We start from the raw sequence: 22946 nt of genomic DNA, 5'->3' as shown, positions 1-22946 counted from the left end.
AAAACTTGGAAAGAGACATTTTCAAAATCATAAGAATCACTAATCTATTAAAAGCCAACAAGGTTCAATAAATGGATAAAGCTTTTGGTAACAAAGCTGTTCACTGTATTTCTTTTTGATAATGGATTAAACCCAATCTGCTACTCTGGAGAAGGGAAAGACTTTTACTGAGTGGTTGAGCGGACCTCTGTGGCCAAACTATCCACAACAACAACAACATTTATTTATATTGCACATTTTCATACAAATAATGCAGCTCAAAGTGCTCTACATGATGAAGAAAAAGAATTAAATTAAGACAAAACTCATTAACTTAGAATAAAAGTAAGGTCTAATGGCCAGGAAGGACAGAAAAAACAAAAAAAACTCCAGACGGCTGGAGAAAAAATAAAATCTGCAGGGGATCCAGAACATGAGACCGCCCAGTCCCCTCTGGACATTCTACCTAACATAAATGATCCGTCCTCATTGTTTTCCGGGTTCTCATAGAAGGACTTGATGATGACTTCTGGCCTCTACTTAATTATCAAAGTGTAGAGATTTATTGATTCCAAGGATTACCTTTAGAACCTTTGCTGTTAACTTTGAAAGTGGTTGTCCATAATGCTGTATGTGATTGCCGATAAACCTTACATAAAAAGTTGATAAATTTAACACATTCTTTTAAGTTTCCATAAACCCCATTAAACAGCTCTTAAGAAATGCTTGTTAATTTTGTGAATCCTACACTCCAGGATACTCACTGGAACTATATGTCAAAATTCAGGCTAAAGACTGATGCAACATATTGTGGTTGTGGAATTCAGGCCTGTTGGGGTCCGTTGATGATGCTCAGGGGTGCTACTGGGTGCAGTTTGCAATGTCAGACCAAAGTCCAGCCTGATCCTTAAATGCTTCCTGGTCACAGTGCTAATGTACAGGAAGTAATCCTGAGCCCAGGTTAAAAAAGAGAGTTCCAGGTGAGGCAGAGTCAGGAGAGGAGTAGGGCAAAGCTCACCTGGAGAAGTCTGAAGGAAGGAAATGGACTGGAATGGAAACAGAAGAAAGGACTGTAGTATTTGATTTTGAAGAAGAACTCAGTGTGTGCAATTGTGTCTGGGGTTTGGGGCTCGGCTTGGGGATCAGATAATCCCATCACCATGGGCAAGCGAGGGTACTGTTGCTAAGTACGTCTCTGATTTTCTCTGCAGCGTGCAGCCATTGCCAGGAGGCACTGCCTGACCACTCTCATGCGAAGAATTGGAAGCCCAAAGATATAAACTGGATGATTACATATCATTGGTGTCATTTGGACCGAAGTAAGAGAGAAACAGAGAGAGAGAGACAGAGATAGAACTCTTCTTAATAAAACTAGCTATACTGAGGAGAGAGCAGTGCTATTTCTGTTCTTTTGTGCCACAAAGTTTTTGTTGTTTTTGTCTTTAATTAAACGTGGAATTGCCGGGTTGGTACTCCAACCATTCTTATGTCTCAGCCATCCTTCGGTTCACAATGTATATATTTTGTGACTACATATTATGCATATATATATATGTATGTATGACTATAACAGGTTGTTCTGGGGTGCTTAAAATACTTCAGAAGGATCCTTGCAATCTTACACTTTATTTTAAAACTAAATAAGCCTTGAAGTCATTGCCATCGCGTTGCTGCTATACAGTACAGCAGACCTGGCAGACCTTCAGCACAGAGAGTGTTCCATTCTCCTTAGTCAGTCAGGTAATTTATAGAAGCTTGGTGAGCTGAACGTTTATAGAAAGTTTTAGTTACTGTCAGAGCTCAAATGTATTACCTGTTTGGGAAGTATCTCTTACAAATGTTTCAATAATTCAGTCTAAGCTGAATTATTCTGACTGCAGCAAGGGGAGAAAGGAACTACTGTTATGTATTATTTATTGCGGGGTTTTATATTATTTTATCTTTCAAACAGAAAAACAGTGGCCTTGTTGTAACCTTAGAAACAGGGGTTGACAACACAAACTACACATTTTAATAACACACATAATTAATGCAATAAAGCTGCACCCAAATCACTTTATTAGGATTCCCTGCGTTTTTTGGTATGTAAAACAGGCAGATGTTTATGTTATACTGTATATATAGCCAACTTGTTTGATTAGCTAACCCAATGAAGTGATTTGGGGAGCAGAAGTATATGTAGGTGTCAAAGGCCACATCACAAACTGAAAGGGGTTCCAACCCATCAAATGGCAATGCCAAACCCAGACCTACACTTCCACACAGTGGTACAGTTTTACAGAAAACAAATGACTAAATCATGTACATACACCACAGGATGGCAATACAGCTCCTGGAAGATCCCCATACAAACATCAAAAGGACATACTATCACACACAAAAGCTATAAGTATTGACAAGCGCACTGGGGCTCAGGTGCATAAAGGGGGAAAGAGATCTGGCTCTCCTGTAGCTGTGGGGCAGCAGTAATGACCACTGTGCCACCCCAAATAGAAATGTTTAATTGAGATTACAGTCTGCAAATACATGTGTAGATATTTGCATTAGCATTTTTGATTTTTCTATTTTATGTTGAAGAATGGCAGGTAGACAACATATGACAATAAATGCAGCCACAGAATCAAAGTAATGTAAAACATTAATTTCCTTCCTTTTGGAAGTGTGGTAATAGATTGTACGACTCTTTTTTTCTGGTATAATTACGCAGAAAACAAAGGAAACTGTTAAAATAATTAGGTAATATTTGTATAATGAGAGCAAGAGCAAGAATATATGCTGGATTCCTCTTCTGTAATTTTCAGAGCTGGTCTTACCAACAAATTAAAAACACTCTGAAATGTTCTCTTGCTCCAGGGAAGGGTATGTCACACTGTCTTATATCATTCCTTGCTTGGGTTAGCAAAAAAATCATTTAAACATTCATTCATAAGTAACCCTCATATAATCAAATATTCCAGACATCATTAACCTATATAGTGTTTAATTCATGGAAGGTCAATAGGTATTTGGGCCTATAGAAACTTCTGTGTAAATCAGGTGTACACATCTTTTGAACCAGTATTTTCCCATAGTCTATTAGCTTATTTCAAAGAGTGGAACCTTATATTATATTAGGTAATGTTGTGAATGGAACCTCTCAATTAAAATCTCAGGTAAGGAAAAGAATTAAGCCGTCAACAAGATACATTCCTTATCAATTTGTGCAAATAATGGTGTAATTCAGCTAAAAAATATACTTAGCACACACCTCTCTCTAGTAAAATCATCCAAAATGTACCCACAACCAGACCTGAATTATGTACAAAGTTATTATTAAGTCATTGATAAAGTCTTAAGTTTTAGGAATGACCTACACAAAGATCATACTCTGAATACTTTGAAGGAACAGAGTTTATCGTAAGATCGTCTTGTATTACTCCTAATCCTCTGTTACTATATGGAGTGGCATCAGATGGAATAACATTCTGCAATAAAACATTTATTCTGATAGTTTACAATATATTGTTTGCTTTTAGTCTTATTTTTCTCAGTTGAAAGTACTGTAACCCATACTCCATAACTGAATGGATGTCTTTTATAAAAATGTAGAAAACAGTATTTCATATTATTTTAAGAATTCATTAATGCTGTTCTAAAACAAACATGCTGGAACTCTCTTTATCCTCTTTTATGTTTCATTGTATTTGAGTAATTACTTCATTTTGGGCTTGTACTTCACACTGTAAAGAGGAGAGATGTTGGGGTGGATTTATTTTAAAATGGAATATAAATGTTTGGAGTATAGTCCATCCATCCATTATCCAACCTGCTATATCCTAACTACAGGGTCACGGGGGTCTGCTGGAGCCAATCCCAGCCAACACAGGGCGCAAGGCAGGAAACAAACACCGGGCAGGGCGCCAGCCCACCACAGTTGGAATATAGTGCTGATTGTATATTTGAAGTATATTTTACTTAGTCTTAGAAAAAAAAATCCTCTTTTAATATCATCTGTGGTTTGTTTAATGCTGTTAACAGAATGCAGTCATCTTTGATTTCCTTTCACCATTTTAAGCAAAAGATCAGTGGCTGTGTCCTACTGGGTCTGCATTGACCTTACCTTGGTAAATGTCAGAGATGGTGCCTTTAAACTCCCAGGATATCTGACACATTCAACCTTCCTGGTAATACTAGACCTTTTCTCTTCTTTGATCTTGCTACATATAAAGGTAGCTAGGACACTTGAAAGCTTGTATTCATCACTTTTTGAAAATAAATTTATATTTTGCAACATTTTGGAATATAAACAAATATGAGAACAGGCAGCCAATAAAATGGGTTTGTTTTAGGGTGCAGTTACTGTTACTATAAAATCTGGTGGCAGAAGAAATATCCTGAAAGCCTTTAATGCAGACAACATCCAAAGTCATCAAAAGATGCCATTGCTTATTTTAAGAATTTATAAAAGAAGTGCATTGTGTGCAGCCTGACCACTATCTTATAATGCTTCTAGCTAATAATGTCTTCTTTCACGCTTTGATCGTTTCGAATAAAATGGCCTTGAAAGACTTTCACCTAACAGTCATAATTTATTGTGTTTCAGAGAAGGACTGCTCCGTATATTTCAGCAAAATATACAAAAATGCTGTTTGTTGGTATAGGGGCTTTTGTTTACAGCAGCTTATAAAAACATTTAAGCTGCTATGGGACAGTGTATTTTAGTAACCATCCTGTTAGTTTTACATGTACTGCAATACCAAATTAAATACTGTTCAACTCAAATAATCTCATGAATAGAAAGCTGTCACCTATGAAAAACTCCCATGCATCTTGCGAAAATAAGAGTGTTGAAATTTTTAATCTGTTTATGTATGGACAGTAAAAGCATTTAGTTTTGAGTCTACAAATTTCAAAATTAGAGATGCAAATCTTCTATATAATCTAAAAAATAAAATCTATCTATCTATCTATCTATCTATCTATCTATCTCTCTATCTATCTCTCTATCTATCTCTCTATCTATCTATTCGCTTGCACCCCAGCCTGGCCACTGTCTTGTGTGTATATACTTATATGATGTGTGACCACATTTAAATAAAACCAAGAGATTAAGTGGTGTATTTGACAGGCAAGCAGTCACAGCCACTAATGAATGTCAAACATATGTGGGTGTTTTGAGATTAGTTTCCTTTCCTCTTTGCATGCACAAGGGACTAAACAAACACCAAAAAAGAAGAAAGACTTAAATGTATGAGCAGGTGTAATTTTTATTTGCTTGTTTTGGGATTCTAATTAGCTATTTGTATTGCAGACTGCATATCCTAGAGAAAACAAATATAGCTGAAGGTTAATTCCATGCTGAAAAAAAAATTAAAAAACAATCTAGATACATTTATTTCTGGTGGTTAAGCTTTCTTTAGATGGTGTGAAGGCTCAAATTGCATTCATAATGTTCAATTTATGTTTTTTCTGCATTAAAATAACCTCCAGCTATGTTTTTCCCTTTTGCAGCTGCATTTTCTTACACTGATTATCTTACCACACAAGGTTTGAAAGGTGGCTCAATTTCCCTGTTTTCCAGAGCTTGCCAGTTGATGGTTCGGAAGAATGCATGCTGGCGAATTGTCCCCCTTATTCCAAGCCTCTGCTCAGGTTCTCTCACAAACAGCTAAAATCAAAATATCACAATTAGAAAAGCAAAGCTCACTTTAGTTAATTTATACCAATACAGTATTACAATTTCAGCTGAGAGAAGAACAAGAAATAAGTGACAGCTATAGCAAATATACAGCAAACAACTTCCATATAATTGATTGCCTAAATTAAAATCAATTTATCCTGTTGCAAGTATTAATGAGGCCAATAGGTTAAAAGGAGTTAAGTGGGATCTGCAGTAATAACTTAGATTTAGCACACTGTGTTCCTTACATAGGAGCGTCTGTTAATCATAAATCATTCAATGCAACCATACAGAATCATCAGATCCTCTTGAGGCATTACCTAATTATTTGAAGACAACAAAATTGAAAACATGCATTTATTTTGTTGTCTTATTTCTTTAGAAGATACTATTAAGTAATTTAGAGTAATGATCAATTCTGTATTCCCTCTTGCTTATCACTTCTTACTTTGACAAGAATATCTTTGCAGTCTTTAGGGAGAGCACGGGGGTAGAAAGGGTCATCTGTTCGGATGGACTGAAACAACTCCTCTTCATCATTTCCATGGAAAGGTGATTGACCTATTAGCATTTCATACAGCAGGACTCCAAAGGACCACCAGTCAACAGAATATCCATATTTTTGTCCAAGCAAAATCTGCACAGAAATGGGGAAAGCAGAGCTAAAGGAATGTAATACAAAACATCCAGCTTAAAGATTTATGTTCAAAAAATCCATTCTTGCATAGAAATATATATCTAATTCAAGACCAACAACAAATTCCTTGAAGAATATATCCATCAATCCATTTTCCAACCTGCTGAATCCGAACACAGGGTCACGGGGGTCTGCTGGAGCCAATCACAGCCAACACAGGGCACAAGGCAGGAACCAATCCCGGGCAGGGTGCCAACCCACCGCAGGACACACACACCAAGCACACACTAGGGCCAATTTAGAATCGCCAATCCACCTAACCTGCACGTCTTTGGACTGTGGGAGGAAACCCACGCAGACACGGGGAGAACATGCAAACTCCACGCAGGGAGGACCCGGGAAGCAAACCTGAGTCTCCTAACTGCAAGGCAGCAGCGCTACCACTGCGCCACCGTGCTGCCCCCTTGAAGAATATATACCTAAGGTATTTATACAAAGATTAAGACACAATGCATTTTCAAGCTTTTTCAGTACAGTTGTATAATATTACACTTTCATTTACTAGGTATAAAACAACTGATGTGTAAAACTGAAAATTATGAACTATTTCATTAATTCTTTGAAATTAGGGTCAAGGTAAACTATGACTATAATTGCACTTCATAAACTTGCTTTTTTAATTCATGGTCATGGCCTTTACTTACTGAATGTAAGACTTGTTCTGTTGCAGGGCCTTACCAAGTGCATTCCCATACTAGGCCAATCTACAGCCACAAACGACTCTAATGAGCATTCTTAGGAGGCAGTGGCACCAGACACTTGTGACATTTGGATAAAATTACCCCTTTTGCTATTGAAAGGACACTTTAGAGTGCGCATGTGATCACTAGAGGGGCATCATTGAATTGGGGATGCATTTGCCGGAGTTGCCGATGTGTGCTTGCAATGTGATAACTTCCATAGATCTGTTTTTTTTCTGGATACTCTGGTTTTCCTCCCACGTACCAAAGCTGTGGTTGTTTTATGATAATTGTGAAAAGGCCTATTGAGTGCATGTGTGTCTGGGACCTGTGATGGCCTAGTAACCTAACCAGACCTGCTTTCTGATTTGTGCCCAGTGCTTCCAGGATAGGCACCAGCCTCCCACAACCTTGAACTGGATTCAGAAGGTCTGAGAATGTTATGTTATATTCTTCATTTCCCACTGATATTATCTTATTATAGACTATTTATAAATGTAAGTTAATTTGAGGTGTTTTATAAACATAAATTATATTAAAGACAAACAATATTTAATGCAATGATTTGTATGTACTTTATAAGCATGTTTATTTTACGTATTTGTGTTTTGAGTTTTTATATTAGATTTGTAAAGGTGCACAGTGCTCTGAAATCAGTCAGGGATCAAACAGTCAGAATAATGTGCCTGGAAAGAATATGACAAAAAAGGATATATATCAACAGGGAAACAATAATGAGTCAAAAATTATAATACATAGATTTAAAGTAAAAAGTAAATAAAAATCAACCAAATATGAAAATGTACATACTTGAAAAGACAAACAATAAAAAAGATATACAAACAAACAGTTGAGAATTTAATATATAAGCCAACTCAAACAAAGAGAAGTTGAATGATGCAAATAAAAACACAACCAGTAAACGGATTAATGCAGCAACACTGTTAAAGAAGGAGGAGGATGGGAACTTGCACCGATACAGCACATTGCTGCTCCCCCTGCATGACAAACTACTTCAGGATCCCTAAGTAGGACCTGAACACAGCCAAGCAACAAGTGACACCTCAGCACCACACTAGAACAGTGTAAGTTTTTTTTTTTTTTTTATGGTGGCTGAAGTGCCATTCCTGCCACCGACCCCCAAGTTTCTCCTGCAAGATGGAGGACTTGCTTGCAGGGCTGGATACAGATTAATGTCATACAATTGCAGGTTAAGGGCTTTGCTCAAGGACATCACAGAGTGGAATGGCTTCTGGCATTTACGGGATTCGAGCCAGCAACCTACCAATTTCTGGCATAGATCCCTAGCCTCAGAGCCACCATTCTGCCTACACTTTTAAAGAAAAGGTTATAAAGAAAAAATATATTCATATTTAGATTGGTTGAAAACAAATGTTGACCTCAGAATTAAACAATAATAAAATCAAAATAAAATTAAAAATTGATATAAAAAACAGACAATTGTTACGGCAAAAACAAAACAGTTCCCTTAGCAAAAATAAAGTAAATACTTTCATAAGATGGGTCATATTTTGCCACTGTAACCATGTTTGTCTGTATATCGTTGACAGTCGATTTCTATAAAAATCACATGGTTCCAGAAAGGTGGTTAGTATTAAAGGAGTACAATCAGCACACACCTCAGGAGCGATGTAGTCTGGTGTTCCACAAAAAGTGCAAGTCTTGGCTTCTTCAAACATGTTCTCCTTACACATTCCAAAATCTGCTATCTTTATGTGGCCATCTCTGTCTAATAGCACATTATCTAGTTTTAGGTCTCTTTTGAAAAAAGAAGAAGAAACAGTAGATGTAAACTCAAACAGCCACTAGCATTGGTAAAACAATGTTTCAGTAAGACCACTGCTTGCTGCCATTGATAAATTACATCAGCAAGACAAGGCCTACAGTTTTAAACACAGTAGATCTTAACAGCTTAGTTCAGGAATGCCTCCTGTTAGAGAAGCACGTGTTTGCTACAAGCAATGCTCATGGGAAATATACCTGTATATTATGCCTTTTGAATGAAGAAACTGGAGGCCACAAACAATTTCTGCAGCATAAAACCTGAGAGAAAATACATAAAAATAAAAAGCGTACATTACTTTGGCAGAAATGAGTTAAAATGATATCTGGATAAAAGTGATTCTGGGCACAATACACATACAATGTCCAGTAAAAGCTGGGACAACAATTAGGACCTACACTTCAAATTAGTGGCTCATAAACTCTCATAAAGATTGCAGCTCTTTGACTTATCTACTAGATGGGCAACTAGTGATGTCCCTTAATTTAATTTTAATATTGAATCAAACCTTTATTTGTTACTTAGAAAAAAAAAAAACCTTCCATCAAATACTCACATCAACTGATCAACAGCTTATCTAAAAATGCAGCAGGCGCTAAGCCTGATTTTGCTCTGGTCCAAATGTTAGTGCTTTGCAGCATAGTTTATGGAAGGACATTTTAAAGTGGTAATCTGCAGCAAACCATTCAAAAACTGGATGAATAATACAAATTATTTTAAAATAAAAAATGAGAAGTTGTTCTTGAACAGAGGCATGATCAGTTAAATATTAAACCAAGCCATCTGCAAATGTATTTGTGTTTTTGCCCAGCATTCCCCATCTACTATCATACAATTACTTTATTACTTTAGATAAGTGAGGTTCAATGTAAGGACAATCAGGAATTAATAATGTTTCTTCAATGCTTTTCTCCCTCATTAAAATGTACAACTAAAAAATTGATTCTATTGATTTTTAAGCAAAAGAATAACTCTCATGACCCTGACTAGGATATTTTGTCACAGCTGTAGGTCACTAGGGGTTTGCTTTTCTTCTCAATTTGTGTTATGCTGGAATTTTTTTTTTTTTACATCTTTCCTCTTTCTTGCCACCAATTACTTGACCTTTGGTATGTTATTTAGATTTTTTTGTTAATATTGTAGATTGGCTAAGGTGGTGAAAGGTCAGAAATATTGTCATACAGCTCAGTGTTTTTGGGTTCTTTTTCTGGGCAAGTCCCTGTTCATGTAGAATTTATGTCCTTGCTGTGTCTGTACACATTTCTTCTGGCTACTGCAGCCTCTTCTTGCACTCAAAATATGTATATGTTAATCTTATTACTAAAACTAATACAACTAAGTATGGGTGTAGATGCAAGTGTGGCCTATGATAACTGGGATCTCACTCACTTTACTTGGTTTCATGTGCAAAGTGCTGCCAAGATAGATGCCAGTTCTCTATGGCCTTAAAAAGGGAGAACTGAGTCCTCTAACTAGGTGGATGACTAAGATTACACTTGACTAAGATTCACAATTGATTATGGACTTTATTGGATTGATTTGTGTAACATTTTTCTGTTCTTATGACTGTGAAATGGAATAAAAGCATATGAAAATGGAAGGGTAAATTGAGGAATTTTTTGCAGGCACTGAATGAATGTACTGTAAAATATGTTTAGGAAAAGTACCAGATAGTATTCAATAAGTTTATAATGGAGCTCAGCAATATAAAATCCAGTTAAAACATAAAGGTTACATGGACAATTTGACAGAAAACATGCCATCTTACATGAGAAAAATCTTCAGCATTTGTCATAAAGCTGCTGTAAATTGTGGGACGCCCAGGGTTTATTCATAATAGACTGAAAAAGGTGGGATGGTTCAATAAAACCAAGGTCTGGTCTTAATCCATCTGCAAACCTAGGTAAATTAATTTGGTTTATTGAACCTTGCTAAAGCTGTTATTAAATCAGGTGCAGTACATAATATTGACAAGCTTGAATACACAAACAACATGGACCTTACACCACTGCTGTATGACTTATCAGCATTTTGTTGAGGTATAAATAGAATGCATCATTTATTATACAAGAGATAAAAAGAGCCAGGATCAGGAGTATGTCAAAGCTGTGAAGCATGGAACCTCACTGGTTACCTGAAGTCCTTCTTAAAGAAGAAAATGCTATTTAGCAAAAGGATTGTTTATTAGTAGTCAATGAATGCAATCAAGAAGTACGGAATTTAATCTCACCTTTACAACATGGGGTTTGATGCTCTGCACCGAAACCTACTTTTTCTATTCATCTATTTTCTAAACTTGTTTATTCAAATTGTTATATATAATTTGATGCTATCCGTATGTATGGTGTTCGCGTCAATACCCCGTATGTATGGTCTTCGCTCCAATACCTCGACTCAATACAAGTTAGAACCATGGAATGGGACTCTGCCTCTGTAGTTAGAAAATAACTTGGCAAACGCAGACGCAGTATTGCATGATTGGCTAAGAATGTTCAAATGCTACAGTGACGCCGCTGGACGGCCGAGTATAGTAAGGCGATGTTGGTTCGAGCAGATAACAGTAAGTTTTTGGAATGTTGCTTTAGTGGGGCGTACTTTCCAGGACTAACATTGTCGACTGACTTAAACCCTTCGACAGCTCCGGAACCGTAAGTAATTTAGAACGTATCGCCATTTGCTTGGTACGTCGAAATCTATCTTTGAGCAGTTCGGTTTTGGCATACGTCCTTCTGACATCTATTGGCAAACTGAGTAATAACGGCTGGGTATTAACAACGGTCATTGTTTAAATTTTAGGCGATCTCAGATCTAAAATGACCACAGCAATATAATTATTACTCAGACTCTGATTAGAGTCATAAAATGCGGTTTGTTTTGAAAAATCAAATGAGGTGCGCCGAAGAGCTGAGTTCACGTCTCGCAGCCCCATTTAAACAGGAAGCTCTTCATTACATTGGGTGAAAAGGTCTATTTTAAGCACAAATCAGTGCCATGATAACAAAATCATTTCAAAGACTTAAAAAAACAAATAATTCTTTGCAGAGAAAGTATGGATTTCACAAACATGGAATTTGTAGCCTGATTTGATCGGGCTCCCAGTCACTAGTACAAGACTATAGGGACCAATCCTAGGAATGTGTTGATCAGCTTTGGACAGGATGCCAGCTTATCACAGGGCATACTTAAGAATATACCCCCACTCATCCTGCTGGGACAACTGAAGGCAAAAATTTACCTAATCTGTATGTTTGTGGGATGTGGCAGAAATCTGGAGTTCCAGAAAAGAACCTACATAGACACAGTTCGATCAGCCCAAACTGGAAGAGTTAATTCTATGATGGTGCGGCCAGCTCCACTTTCTTGTCACAACCATAGATAGTTTTGAACCGAGATGAGCTTGGTAAATGAGGGCACATACATGCAGCAAAGGCTTGGTGCTAAAAGTGCTCAGTGCTTTTATTAAAACCAAAAGAACAATAACAAGAAATTACATAAAAATGCAGTGTAACAAATGATCTTTACTAAATAGTCAATAAATAAATAATCCAATAAAACCAAGGTGAACATGAAGGTTAAAAATCCAAATATATAAACCCAGTAAAACGAGATTAAAATCCAGAGACTGTACTTCCATATAAAAATAAGCCCCAATGCTTCCTTCTTAAACCAACATCTTCTCTTTGCTTATCCCACACAGGATCTTGCAGCAGAGGAGACACTCAACTGAAAGTTGCAGTCAACCCAAAATTCCTGACTCGGGTCCCCATTGCCAGGCCTTCAGCATCCATGGGGCGCTGTGCCGTGCCACACACGTCTCTCACCGCCAGTTCTTTAGCGTCTGTGGGAGACACCACATAATGGGCCATTCCTACTCCCGAGCATTGCTCAATAGGAGCGCCCCTTCTTCAGTCCCAGGCTGAACTAAAGCTCACTGCAGACCTCCTGCCTCCATTCCTCTCTGCATAGGCTCTCCTGATCCTGCCTGTCGTTCTCCCTTTCTTTCTCTGTTCTTCTTTCCTTTTACCCTCCATTCCATTCTGTTCTTGTTTCTTCTCTCTTTTGTTCTCTCCCCCTTCCCTCTGTCATGCAGGGTCCTTTATGCGGCCTGATCAGGTTCAGATGTGACTCTCTACCTACTCTGAGGTGTGAATGAGGCACCTGAGTTGTCCACTCACATTTACATGATCAGCCAAGCACTGTAATCAACCCCAGAGCAGCGCCATCATGGGCACACCCGCACCCATCCTCAGCCTACATGCTCTCAGGGCATCATTATTTATTTTAAAACCTGCACTGCACCATGGACTACTAATCACATATTCTATTTTTTTTAAAGATCACACTAAATGTGTTAACACCTATGCTAAGTTGTATGATCACACAATAAACATCACTGACTTCAAGAGATTTTATAACTAAAACAACAGATCAGATCAACTCTGCTATCATGAAGATGGACAAAGCCAAATCCCAGAGGAGAACCAGTTTCAGCCAGGCAGAGATGTGTATTTAGGGCAATGATTCACTTTCTACCAGGACAATGACCCAAAACACTGCTCAAAAACTACAAAAGATTGGCTTAAACAAAGCAGGTAAAAAATGTAAAACGGCCCTGCCAAGAGCCCAGACTTAAATCCAACTGAAAACCTATGGTGTGCCGGAACTCTACCTACTTGGCAGACTTGAGGTCTGCACTGAAAAATGAGAATAAAATGTCAAAATTCTAACTTGGGGAAAAGCCATACAGACAAATTCAAGAAAATTCACGGCTCTAACTGCTGATCAAAGACTAAGTTCAACCATGCCCAAAGTAATTCAAATATACCATAAAGGGAGTTTTAATTTGTAGTGCAAAATACTGGGAGACAGCTACACTGTATCGCTAAAAGTATATGGACAACCTTCTAAATGACTGAGCTCAGGAGTTTCAGCTATACCCATCACTAACAAGTGCAAAAAAATCAAGAACATAGGCACGCAATCTCCATTGACACACAATGTCATACTCAGGAGCTCAGTAACTTTATAGTGACCTTGTAACAGGATGCCACCTTTGACACAAGTCAGTATGTGAAATTTCTGTTCTGCTAGATCTGCCCCAGTCAACTGTACGTGATGTTAGTAAAAAATTGAAGCATTTAGATGCAACAACAGCTCAGCCATGAAGTGGCAGACCACAGAAACTCACAGAGCAGGCCAGCTAAGTGCTTAAGTACATAACGTGAAAAAATGGCCTATTCTCTGTTGCAACACTCACAACTGAGTTGCAAACTGTCTCTGGAAGCAACATCAGCACAATAACTGTGTGTCAGGAGTTTCATGGAATAAGTTTCCATATCAAAGCAGTTGCATACAAGCCTAAGATCACATGTGCAATGCATTGAATTAGCTGTAGAGGTGTAAAGCACTCTGCTATTGGACTCTGGAACAGTGGAAACATGTTATCTGGAGCGATGAACCACACTCCATTACCTGGCAGTGTGAATGATGAATCTGGGTTTGGGTGTCAGGAGAACGCTACCTTTCTACTATAAACTTTGGTGGATAAGGGATAATGATTTGGGCTGTTTTTTACAGCCACATTTACTCCATATTAATGCCCATGGTTTAGGAATGGGATGTCCATCAAGCTTATACTGGTGTGATGGTGGTTCACAAATATTTGGCCATAGACTGTATGTTAAATTCTTTGCCCTCCCATGGAATTTCAATATTTTTTTCTTTTGTCATATATAGTTTTTGCACCTGTTCAAAAAGTAAACCTGGTGTGAATAGCCCATTATTGTTTAGATTGTCCTTGTTTCATTGTTAGCTATGGGTTGAAAAAGGGCTGCTATATTTATCAACTGCTTTGTTAAATTTAATTTTAGTTGTTAACAGTTTTACTTTTATGCCTCATAAACTCAAAAGATTTAAAAGAAGACAGGACATTGCAAATAAAAATATTGTGGAGCAAATGAATAAAGAATCAGTATAGACAGTGTCATGCTTAGACCCTAACCCTAACCCTAACCCTTTCAGTTACATTACGTCAATTCTAGCATTTCCAAGAAAGAAAAAATCATATGTTAAAAACACACATAATTTGAGTGCCTTACGTAGCTCTGGGTAAATCAAATTTGCTGCAGCTCTGAATGTGGAACATGAGGTCACCACCATTCAAATATTCCATCACAAAAAATAAGTTTTCCTGTAAAAGAAAGTAATGCAAAAATAAATTAATACTTAAAGTGCTGACTTTATTTTCCATTTTCTTTTCTTTATAACTATGTGAAAGTATAAAAAAACAATAACACAAAGACATAACTAAACATTTCACTTCTAATATGCATGACAAGTAAATATGCAGAAAAGGAAAAAAAGCATTTCAAATAAATGAAGGTTGCACTAAAGACAAACAATAACAGAAAATTAGCAGAATGTTAAATATTCATTGTTTAAAGTAATATTTTAGTAAAGAAGGTGGACCAAATATTTGCTACTGTATTAATTTTTCAAGCTTTTTAAAAGATAAAGATGTCACTCTGTTTTAAAAGTATAACAGTTTTTTTCATGTCTTTGTTTCCTTTTAATTCATTTTTCTATTTATGCTGAAATATGGCTATGATACTATTTTCCGAATTTCATTTCTCTAATAATTAAAGAAAAAAACCAAGAGGATTTGTTCATAGGGTTAGCTTCATGAGTAAATGATTCCCATATATTAACAAAAATGTCAGTACTGTACAGGACAAGAAAATTAAACTGCACTGAATAATCTTACAGTAAACATTGTGCTTATTACACTGAAGAGTAGCAACAAACAGGCAAGAAAAGAAAAACTTAAATTGTTCTCAAACCACAGAAGGTGATGCTCAGTATACAAGTTGGGTCAAAAGTGTTGGAATCTTTTGTTGTGATTGGCTCATTTGCAGATATTTCTTTCTGTGTTTGTTTCAATACGCAAGAAATACCCTTCTGTGATACGACGTCTATCCATAAAAGGTAAGCATTTAATACATATTTTCACTAAGACAATCCATTCTGTGGCATTTTTATTTTCTTTTCCACAAATTTCTAAAATTTCTCTGGAGTTGATTGACTGAATTTCTGACAGTACTAAAATGAAATTACATGGCCACTAGTGAAGCAAACCTGTCTGGATTCAATTTCACTTGATAACAATATGTGATTTTTGATTCAACAAACTGTTTTGCAGTCAGAAGCTATTAAAACAAAACAGCACAAATAGAGTGTAGAAAGCGATTTTGGCTGGTGACAGGATGAACAACATGCCAATAGTGATAAAACAATTTACACACAACTATAAAGTTACAAGCTTCATCACAACTGAACCACATTTTTCCTTGTTCGTTCACATAGATGTCTATCTTCAGCGGCAGGGTCAACAAGGATACTTTGGCACAGTTATCTAAGAACAGCAGTGATTCCATTTTGGAGGCTAAAGGTATAAAATTTATAGAAGATCATTACCAACATATCATGACTACGCCTTCTTGCACCAAAGTGTGGACAGATATATTTAGAAATAGCTGACCACATGTGACTGACAGAGAATGATCAGGATGCCAGACCCATTGATATCAGCTGTTCACATGAATGCTGCTCAAGTAGATTTTGTAAGTTGGGTAGCAACTGTTAGACATTGTATAAATACTAACCATTAAATCTCTGCACACATTGTTTGGACTCTTTAATTAAAAAGAGACAGCAGTTTTGAAGAAAGCAGTGCTAATGTGTTGCGTTAGTGGAGGAATAAGAAAACTTTTCAAACATTATGCACTATGTGCTTTACATAAAATAGTTATATTAATTTTAACAAATGCCCTTTGTATACTTTTTGATTTATCCTTTATCACAAAGAGCACGCTAATGGCCATATTAGGTATGTTGGAGTCTCACATTCGAACACAGAGTTCTGGCATGCTTTTCCTTTTAACTTTATGGCTCTTCATAGCAGCCAAAGTTCATTAATGGAGGTATTATAAAATTACCTTTTAACACATACATGTGGAGTCTATGAATACAGAATGAATATGAACATAACAAATCAACATACAGTACAATACATGGTGCAAGTTTACTATCTGTCAACTATAAAAAAAATTCAAACAACTTTCTATCGAAAAGGTTTTACTTAAACAAGTAATAATTTGATTTTTACTGAAGCACCTACCTTGGTTTGAAATGTACAATACAAATGGGTAAGAAATGGATGCTCCCATGCAAGAGACAGCACCCTCTTTTCTACCATCGTACATTCAACATCATCATCCATCAGCACCACATCTTTCTTCAAGGCTTTCACAGCAAAAAACTGGCTCGTGGATTTCAGCTCAGCAAGAAAGACCTGCAGTATTACAAACCAAACACTAGATCAAAATACAGTAATGCTTGATCGATTACGTGTACATTTAACTATACCTCCAACATGAGTTGGCCCCTTTTGTTCCTGCGTAAAATATATTTTTATTTTATATGCAGTCACTCATGTGGAAGCTTTCAAGCACTTAGCATGAAAATGATGATACAAGTAAATGTGACAATACATTAATTACTATAATTTCTTTTAATGGTGGGAATCTGGACCACCAAATTTGGTCAGTAGGTAGATCTGAATCTTCAATTCTAACACTTTATCCTAGAGGTTATGGCACAGACAAAAATTTTGATTTGATGTTTCCTGCTGGAGGATAATTAATCCTCATGAAATTTTACAGAATTTTTGTTGCCAACCTCTGAATCAGGTATATGCTTATGGAACTCATTTAGTGCCATTGTATTACATTTTTATAGAACTAAAAACATTACAGCTTGTAACACAGTTTGAAAAAAATTAAGGATTTTCACTACATAAGAAACATGCAAAAAAGAGGCTGTATTTAACATTTGATTTACTAAATTTCTGTATTTCCAAACTGGATCAAGCTTGACCGAGAAGATGTCAACAAATGAAAAGCAAAAAAAAAAAGTCTAGGCCGTGCTATGGTAAGTACAAAAAAGACTGCAGGAAACCTCAGAAAACCTTAACTACACTGAATTCTGCGGGGATTTGGCCACACTATGTGAATGTGAAGTTACATGTTAAGAAAAGTTGCCACAAAGCTGGGTGTTCCATGCTGGCACTTGGGGCTGATTTGTACCTTCTGTGTCTTCTATGTGTGATTTCAGTCGAAAAAAGGCAGCATTATGAAATAACACGCAACTGATTACTTCATCTTACTCAAACTTACAGACCATACTTATAGACATTGCCTGGTACTCTGTGAATATGTGCTGTTTTTAAATTAGATTTGTTTCATTTTCATGAAGACTGATTTAATAACAAATACCAGTTAGCAAAAATCCTGGACCAAAACAGTCCTGGGCAAGTTTCTTTCATATATTATTAAGCAGCAAATAGTTGTTGACCAGTGAATAACACTGAGTATGGAAGGACTGACCTATTATAGAAAATAAGACCCTTCATTAAATGGAAGATGGCCCAGAAGCAACAGAGTGACCCTTACCTATCCACAACTTATGGACTGCCTAGGCAAAAAATTAGCTAGAGGTACATGCAGAACCTGATCTCTTTCTTATGAAGTTAGGAAGCTTTCTATTGTCCTTGTAGGAAGAGACTCAATATGGGTGTTATTTTACTGTAGAATTAGTAGACTAATTACTTCTTAAAGATTATAATGAAGAAAGACTAGAGAGTAGTGTGACAATTAAATTTATAAACACAGCTGAGGATATCATCACCTAAGATTTAACATCTGCTTAACAAGATTTTCAAAAATGGAGAAGCTTGTCTTCTAGACATAAATCATCTTAACTATGTGCACCCATTTACTGCTGACATGTCATGATAAACATAAACATGCAGATTTATTGTACACATTTGATTAAGTATGCATCAAATGTAGGTTAGGAAAACACACTGATACAGCGCATTGCCACACCCACCACATGACAAATCAACTCAGGAAACCCCAAGATTAGGACCCGAGTGCAGCCATGCAATGGGTGACACTTCAGCACCACAGTAGTTCAGGTATGGTATGTAGGAGATTAAAAAATTAAAATTACAGGTACACTGCAAATAAACATCAGCTTAATGTGAACTGTTTAAGGGCATGTGAGTGGACGTAAGTAATGTGTTTTAATATAGATAAGGTGGATGGCACATTCAGTTCAGTTTAAATTATTCTGTATATGGCGCTAAATATTGCTACTAATACAGCATATCCATAAATTCCAAGATCGATCCTGTTTGTCCAGTTTAGAGTGGAAGGCACAGTCAATCCCAAAAGCATGAATCAATACCCTTCAAGTAAACCTGACTATGTTAAACTGATGTTTCCAAGTGTTTGCACGCTATTTTTGGAGAGTTTTCCTGCTTTTTTGTATTTGTAATTTCACTAATGTCAATACTACTGCAAATATCAACAGTAGTTCACTATATCTAAAGAGTAATGGTCCTACAACATATTTCTGAGTCCACTGAAAATCTCACTTCATGTGAAAAAGCCATACCTTAGTTGATTTTCTAAGTTCATACTGATGCCACTCTACTCTAATGTCTAGATTGGGGCTTCTCACTATTTTTCATGATGTACCACCTCCAAGAATTGAAATGCTTCAAAATACCAAAATATTTTTATTAAATGCTAAATTCTTACTAGGCAATGCTAAATGTGATATTTCTTCACTTCTATGTCTTTTCATTTTCTTATGTATGCCAAATTATTTTTTAAAAACATATGTTTTAATGTAAAAACATTAGTGAGTTTTGATATCATATAAAAATGCATAATTTTAATTTACAAAAACTATATGGATACATGTAAATTCAGATCAAAAGGAGAAGAAAAATAACTCCCGAATTACATACAATTTCAGACCAAAAGAGAGGGCAATAACTCACAAATGTATACAAGTCATTGTAAAGCCAGAGCCCACTTAATGGCACATGAGGGTCTCTATTCAGGGTCTCAGACTGCAGTTTTGATAACTTTCTTCTGTCTTTAGCCTTTTTTGTATTCATTTTTTAAGGAAGGAAACAGTTAACCAAATATTAGTGGACCTTTCTGCAACAATAACTTCCCACTCAATTATAATATTGATGAACAGTAAAATGAAATGTTAGATCTGTTAAATTTATGATTAATAATTTTTAATTGTTATTTCTGGTCCTCATTTTATATTCTTTTGCATTAGTCTGGCCACTTCTAAAACTGTTCTAAAAATAGCTGTAGACCAAACAAGCTTACCAAAGCTAAACATATTGTAGCATTAGTGGACCAGACCCGAGAGAGAAAGAAAGCGAAAGAGAAATTGTTCTGATTATTTGAGGAGAGCGTGGAATGGGTGCCAGGGCTCAATGCTGGCATGGATTGGCTCAAGCAGTTGGGAAAGTAGAGGAATCTGTTACCTTGTGCCCTGTGTGAGAATATGAATTGGCACAGGCGGTGCACATGATGAGACAGGGTGTGATGCCCAGGTTGCTCACAGTCTCAGCATCACCCGTTTTCCAGGGCATTGATAGTAAAGACCGGGATAGACTAGTACATTGGCAACATAGAAAAACAAGACTGTTACAGAAAAAGGGCTTAGTGATGTTTATTCATACAACTTCCAAATAAATAAAGTGTAGTGCAGTTTAAAGATCTTCAATATCAATCTTTTTCATGGGATAAATAATAATAATAATCCAGCAAGAGTTAAAATCAAGTATAAAACTTGATTCACTGTTCCTTAAGGCTCAGTGTCTTTCTTTTTCCTGTCTTCACGCCACTCACCCATCTGGTCTCTGTAGCAGGGCTGAGACACCAGCAAGTTCATTCAACCATTAAATCAGCTTTCATCCCAGCCACCTCAGCCAATTACTGCTGGGACGCCAAAAGCCCAGGTTCATCGTCCTGCAACCATCCTAGGCATCTGCATGATGATCCCTAAAGCCCTTCAGCTACTCCTGCTCCCTGAATGCTCAGTAGGAGTGAACAGTCACTGGAGCACTGTCAATCTCACTCCACCATGGTATCCTTATGATTGTCATGCCTGCTATCCATTATATTGACTTACACTCCCAATTCACTCTGCTTCCACACAACTCTCTTGAATTCCTCCTGTTTCTTTCTCTTTCTGTTCATTTCTTCTTAACTCCCTTTCCTTTCTCTTATTCAGGTTGTGGATGCAGACACTTTGCTTAATGGTCACAGAGTGTCAATGTGGAAGAGCTCAGCCGGTTTCCCCTGCCTGTTAACAAGCAATCACCTTGTTTTCTCACTGAACACCCCACAGCGCGACAGCTATGCAATGGCACAAACTCAACCCCACCAAGTTTAAACAGACTTTTTTTATACTAAAAACTCTGTACCACCACGGATCCCTAACACACTTCACCACATGGGGCAAAAGCTGCATAACAGCAGGATGACGAGATGGAGTTGTGGAACTGAAAGGAGCCTGTGTTTCAGATTCTGGTCATTGCACAGTCTAACTAACAGTCACTTTCTAATTTTTTTTGTGTAACCCCCATGTATCACCTGGAGAATCTCACATGCCACTAGTGGTACAGGTACATCAGACTGAGAACAATTGGTCTAGATTAATGTTTAATAAGTAAACCAGTCTAAACCTAGCTAAACTATTTTGTATGTTTTGCTTTGTTCACTGCCAGAGTAAATGTATACACATAAAATCTTTCATTTCTTTTAGCACCATCATCTTCAGTTTAATGGCCATTTTCTGAATTTATCCAGATTAGCCTATTGTCTCCTCATAATCTTTACAGCAAACTGTCTGAATTGAGACCTATAATTTGTATATCATCTGCCACCCACTCAAACCATATCTTCAGCCTCCCTCTGGACCTCATCCATTCCACCTCCATCTTGGTGTACCTCTCAACCCAATCATCTTCTGTCTTTCACTCCACGTGCCCCAAACAACTTAATCTGTTTCTCCTTGGCACATGTATTGTCTCCACAACAAATTTCTCTCTTAAATCAGCATTATCTTCCTCTCATTCTGTGATACTCCACATATCCATCTGATTATTCTCATCTCTGTTCTCTACAGCTTTGGTTCATGGTCATCTTTTTCCACAGGCATGTCTCATAAATTTAAAGCATTAGAGGGCTTCACCCGCTGCTTGCTTTACTCGCCAACCCCCCCAGCATACGCTATGCACCAGCCACTTTGCATCTCTGCTGCTCGCGTATGTGGATTGCACTTTCACCAAACAATTCTTTTAATTCTTGCAGATACACGTCTTCATTGGGAAGAAACACGACTTTTCCCTGATTAGACAATCTACAAATTAAAGTTTAAATCCAAACAATATATTCAATCTCATTTTGCTGTTCCGTTATTTCACTAAGTAATAATTTCCGTTTGTTTATTCTAATGCGATCTTTACTTTAATTTTTTTGAGACTTTCGATTTTCAGTACTTTCATTATATATCTCTAACCTGCTCTGCATGTGTCTACTTTGTCATCTACTCTTTGTCTTTTATTTCTGGCCCCGGGTGTGGTTAAATCTCTTGGCACAAAGTCTTGTGTCGCGGGACTTGAAAATATCTCTCTGGAAAAGTCACGTCTTGTCCCAGGCTAAAAAGTCTCATGTTGTCCGAGGATTTTTAAAATTATATTAGAGAGATTCATATAGTTTACCATTCAATGCCAGAAACATTTCTTTAGAAATCAGAATAGGGATATCTCCTCTAGTATCTTCCAAGCACCTCTCACCCTGTCTATTACTGCGGCGCCTATATGAGAAGCAGAGCTTTTCTACTTGCTCTAAAGCAACTCTTTGGCTGAAGTCACAATTTACACTTTAATACATCATCATTTTGTATCACTCTCACATATATTTATAAAGTTCACAATGATACAAGTTCATTAGGCCTGAACATTTTGTCATTAAAGCACTAGTGGACAAAACAGGCTTTACTTACATTTTAAGCACATTAATACATTTCTTTTTGCCTTTTGGGACATCACATTTATTTTTTCTTTCATAAAAGGAGAACTATGTATTCATCTGATTTCCTGTTTTCAGTTTTATCCATGTAATTTTTTCATTTATATTTCTGAGACTTATTGAAATATTCATGATATATTTATGATTTTTTAACAAA

General features: G+C 36.8%; 1 protein-coding gene across 2 annotated transcripts in view; it reads right to left on the bottom strand.

The window, feature by feature from the left end:
• Positions 1 to 22946, bottom strand: part of prkcq (protein kinase C, theta) — a 108919-nt gene that overhangs the window by 4245 nt on the left and 81728 nt on the right. For both annotated transcript variants that reach the window (XM_039761327.1, XM_039761328.1), the window contains exons 13-18: positions 16996 to 17169; positions 14918 to 15009; positions 9017 to 9079; positions 8656 to 8794; positions 6087 to 6275; positions 5498 to 5626 (exon numbers count right to left, since the gene is read on the bottom strand). In XM_039761327.1, coding sequence (XP_039617261.1) covers positions 5498 to 5626; positions 6087 to 6275; positions 8656 to 8794; positions 9017 to 9079; positions 14918 to 15009; positions 16996 to 17169 — 786 coding nt within the window. The remainder of the gene's footprint in view (positions 1 to 5497; positions 5627 to 6086; positions 6276 to 8655; positions 8795 to 9016; positions 9080 to 14917; positions 15010 to 16995; positions 17170 to 22946) is intronic.

The sequence above is a fragment of the Polypterus senegalus genome, chromosome 8 (assembly GCF_016835505.1).
Source record: "Polypterus senegalus isolate Bchr_013 chromosome 8, ASM1683550v1, whole genome shotgun sequence".
Classification (NCBI taxonomy): domain Eukaryota; kingdom Metazoa; phylum Chordata; class Cladistia; order Polypteriformes; family Polypteridae; genus Polypterus; species Polypterus senegalus.
Note: the sequence above shows the minus strand (reverse complement) of the source record. Positions and strands in the feature narration are given on the sequence as shown.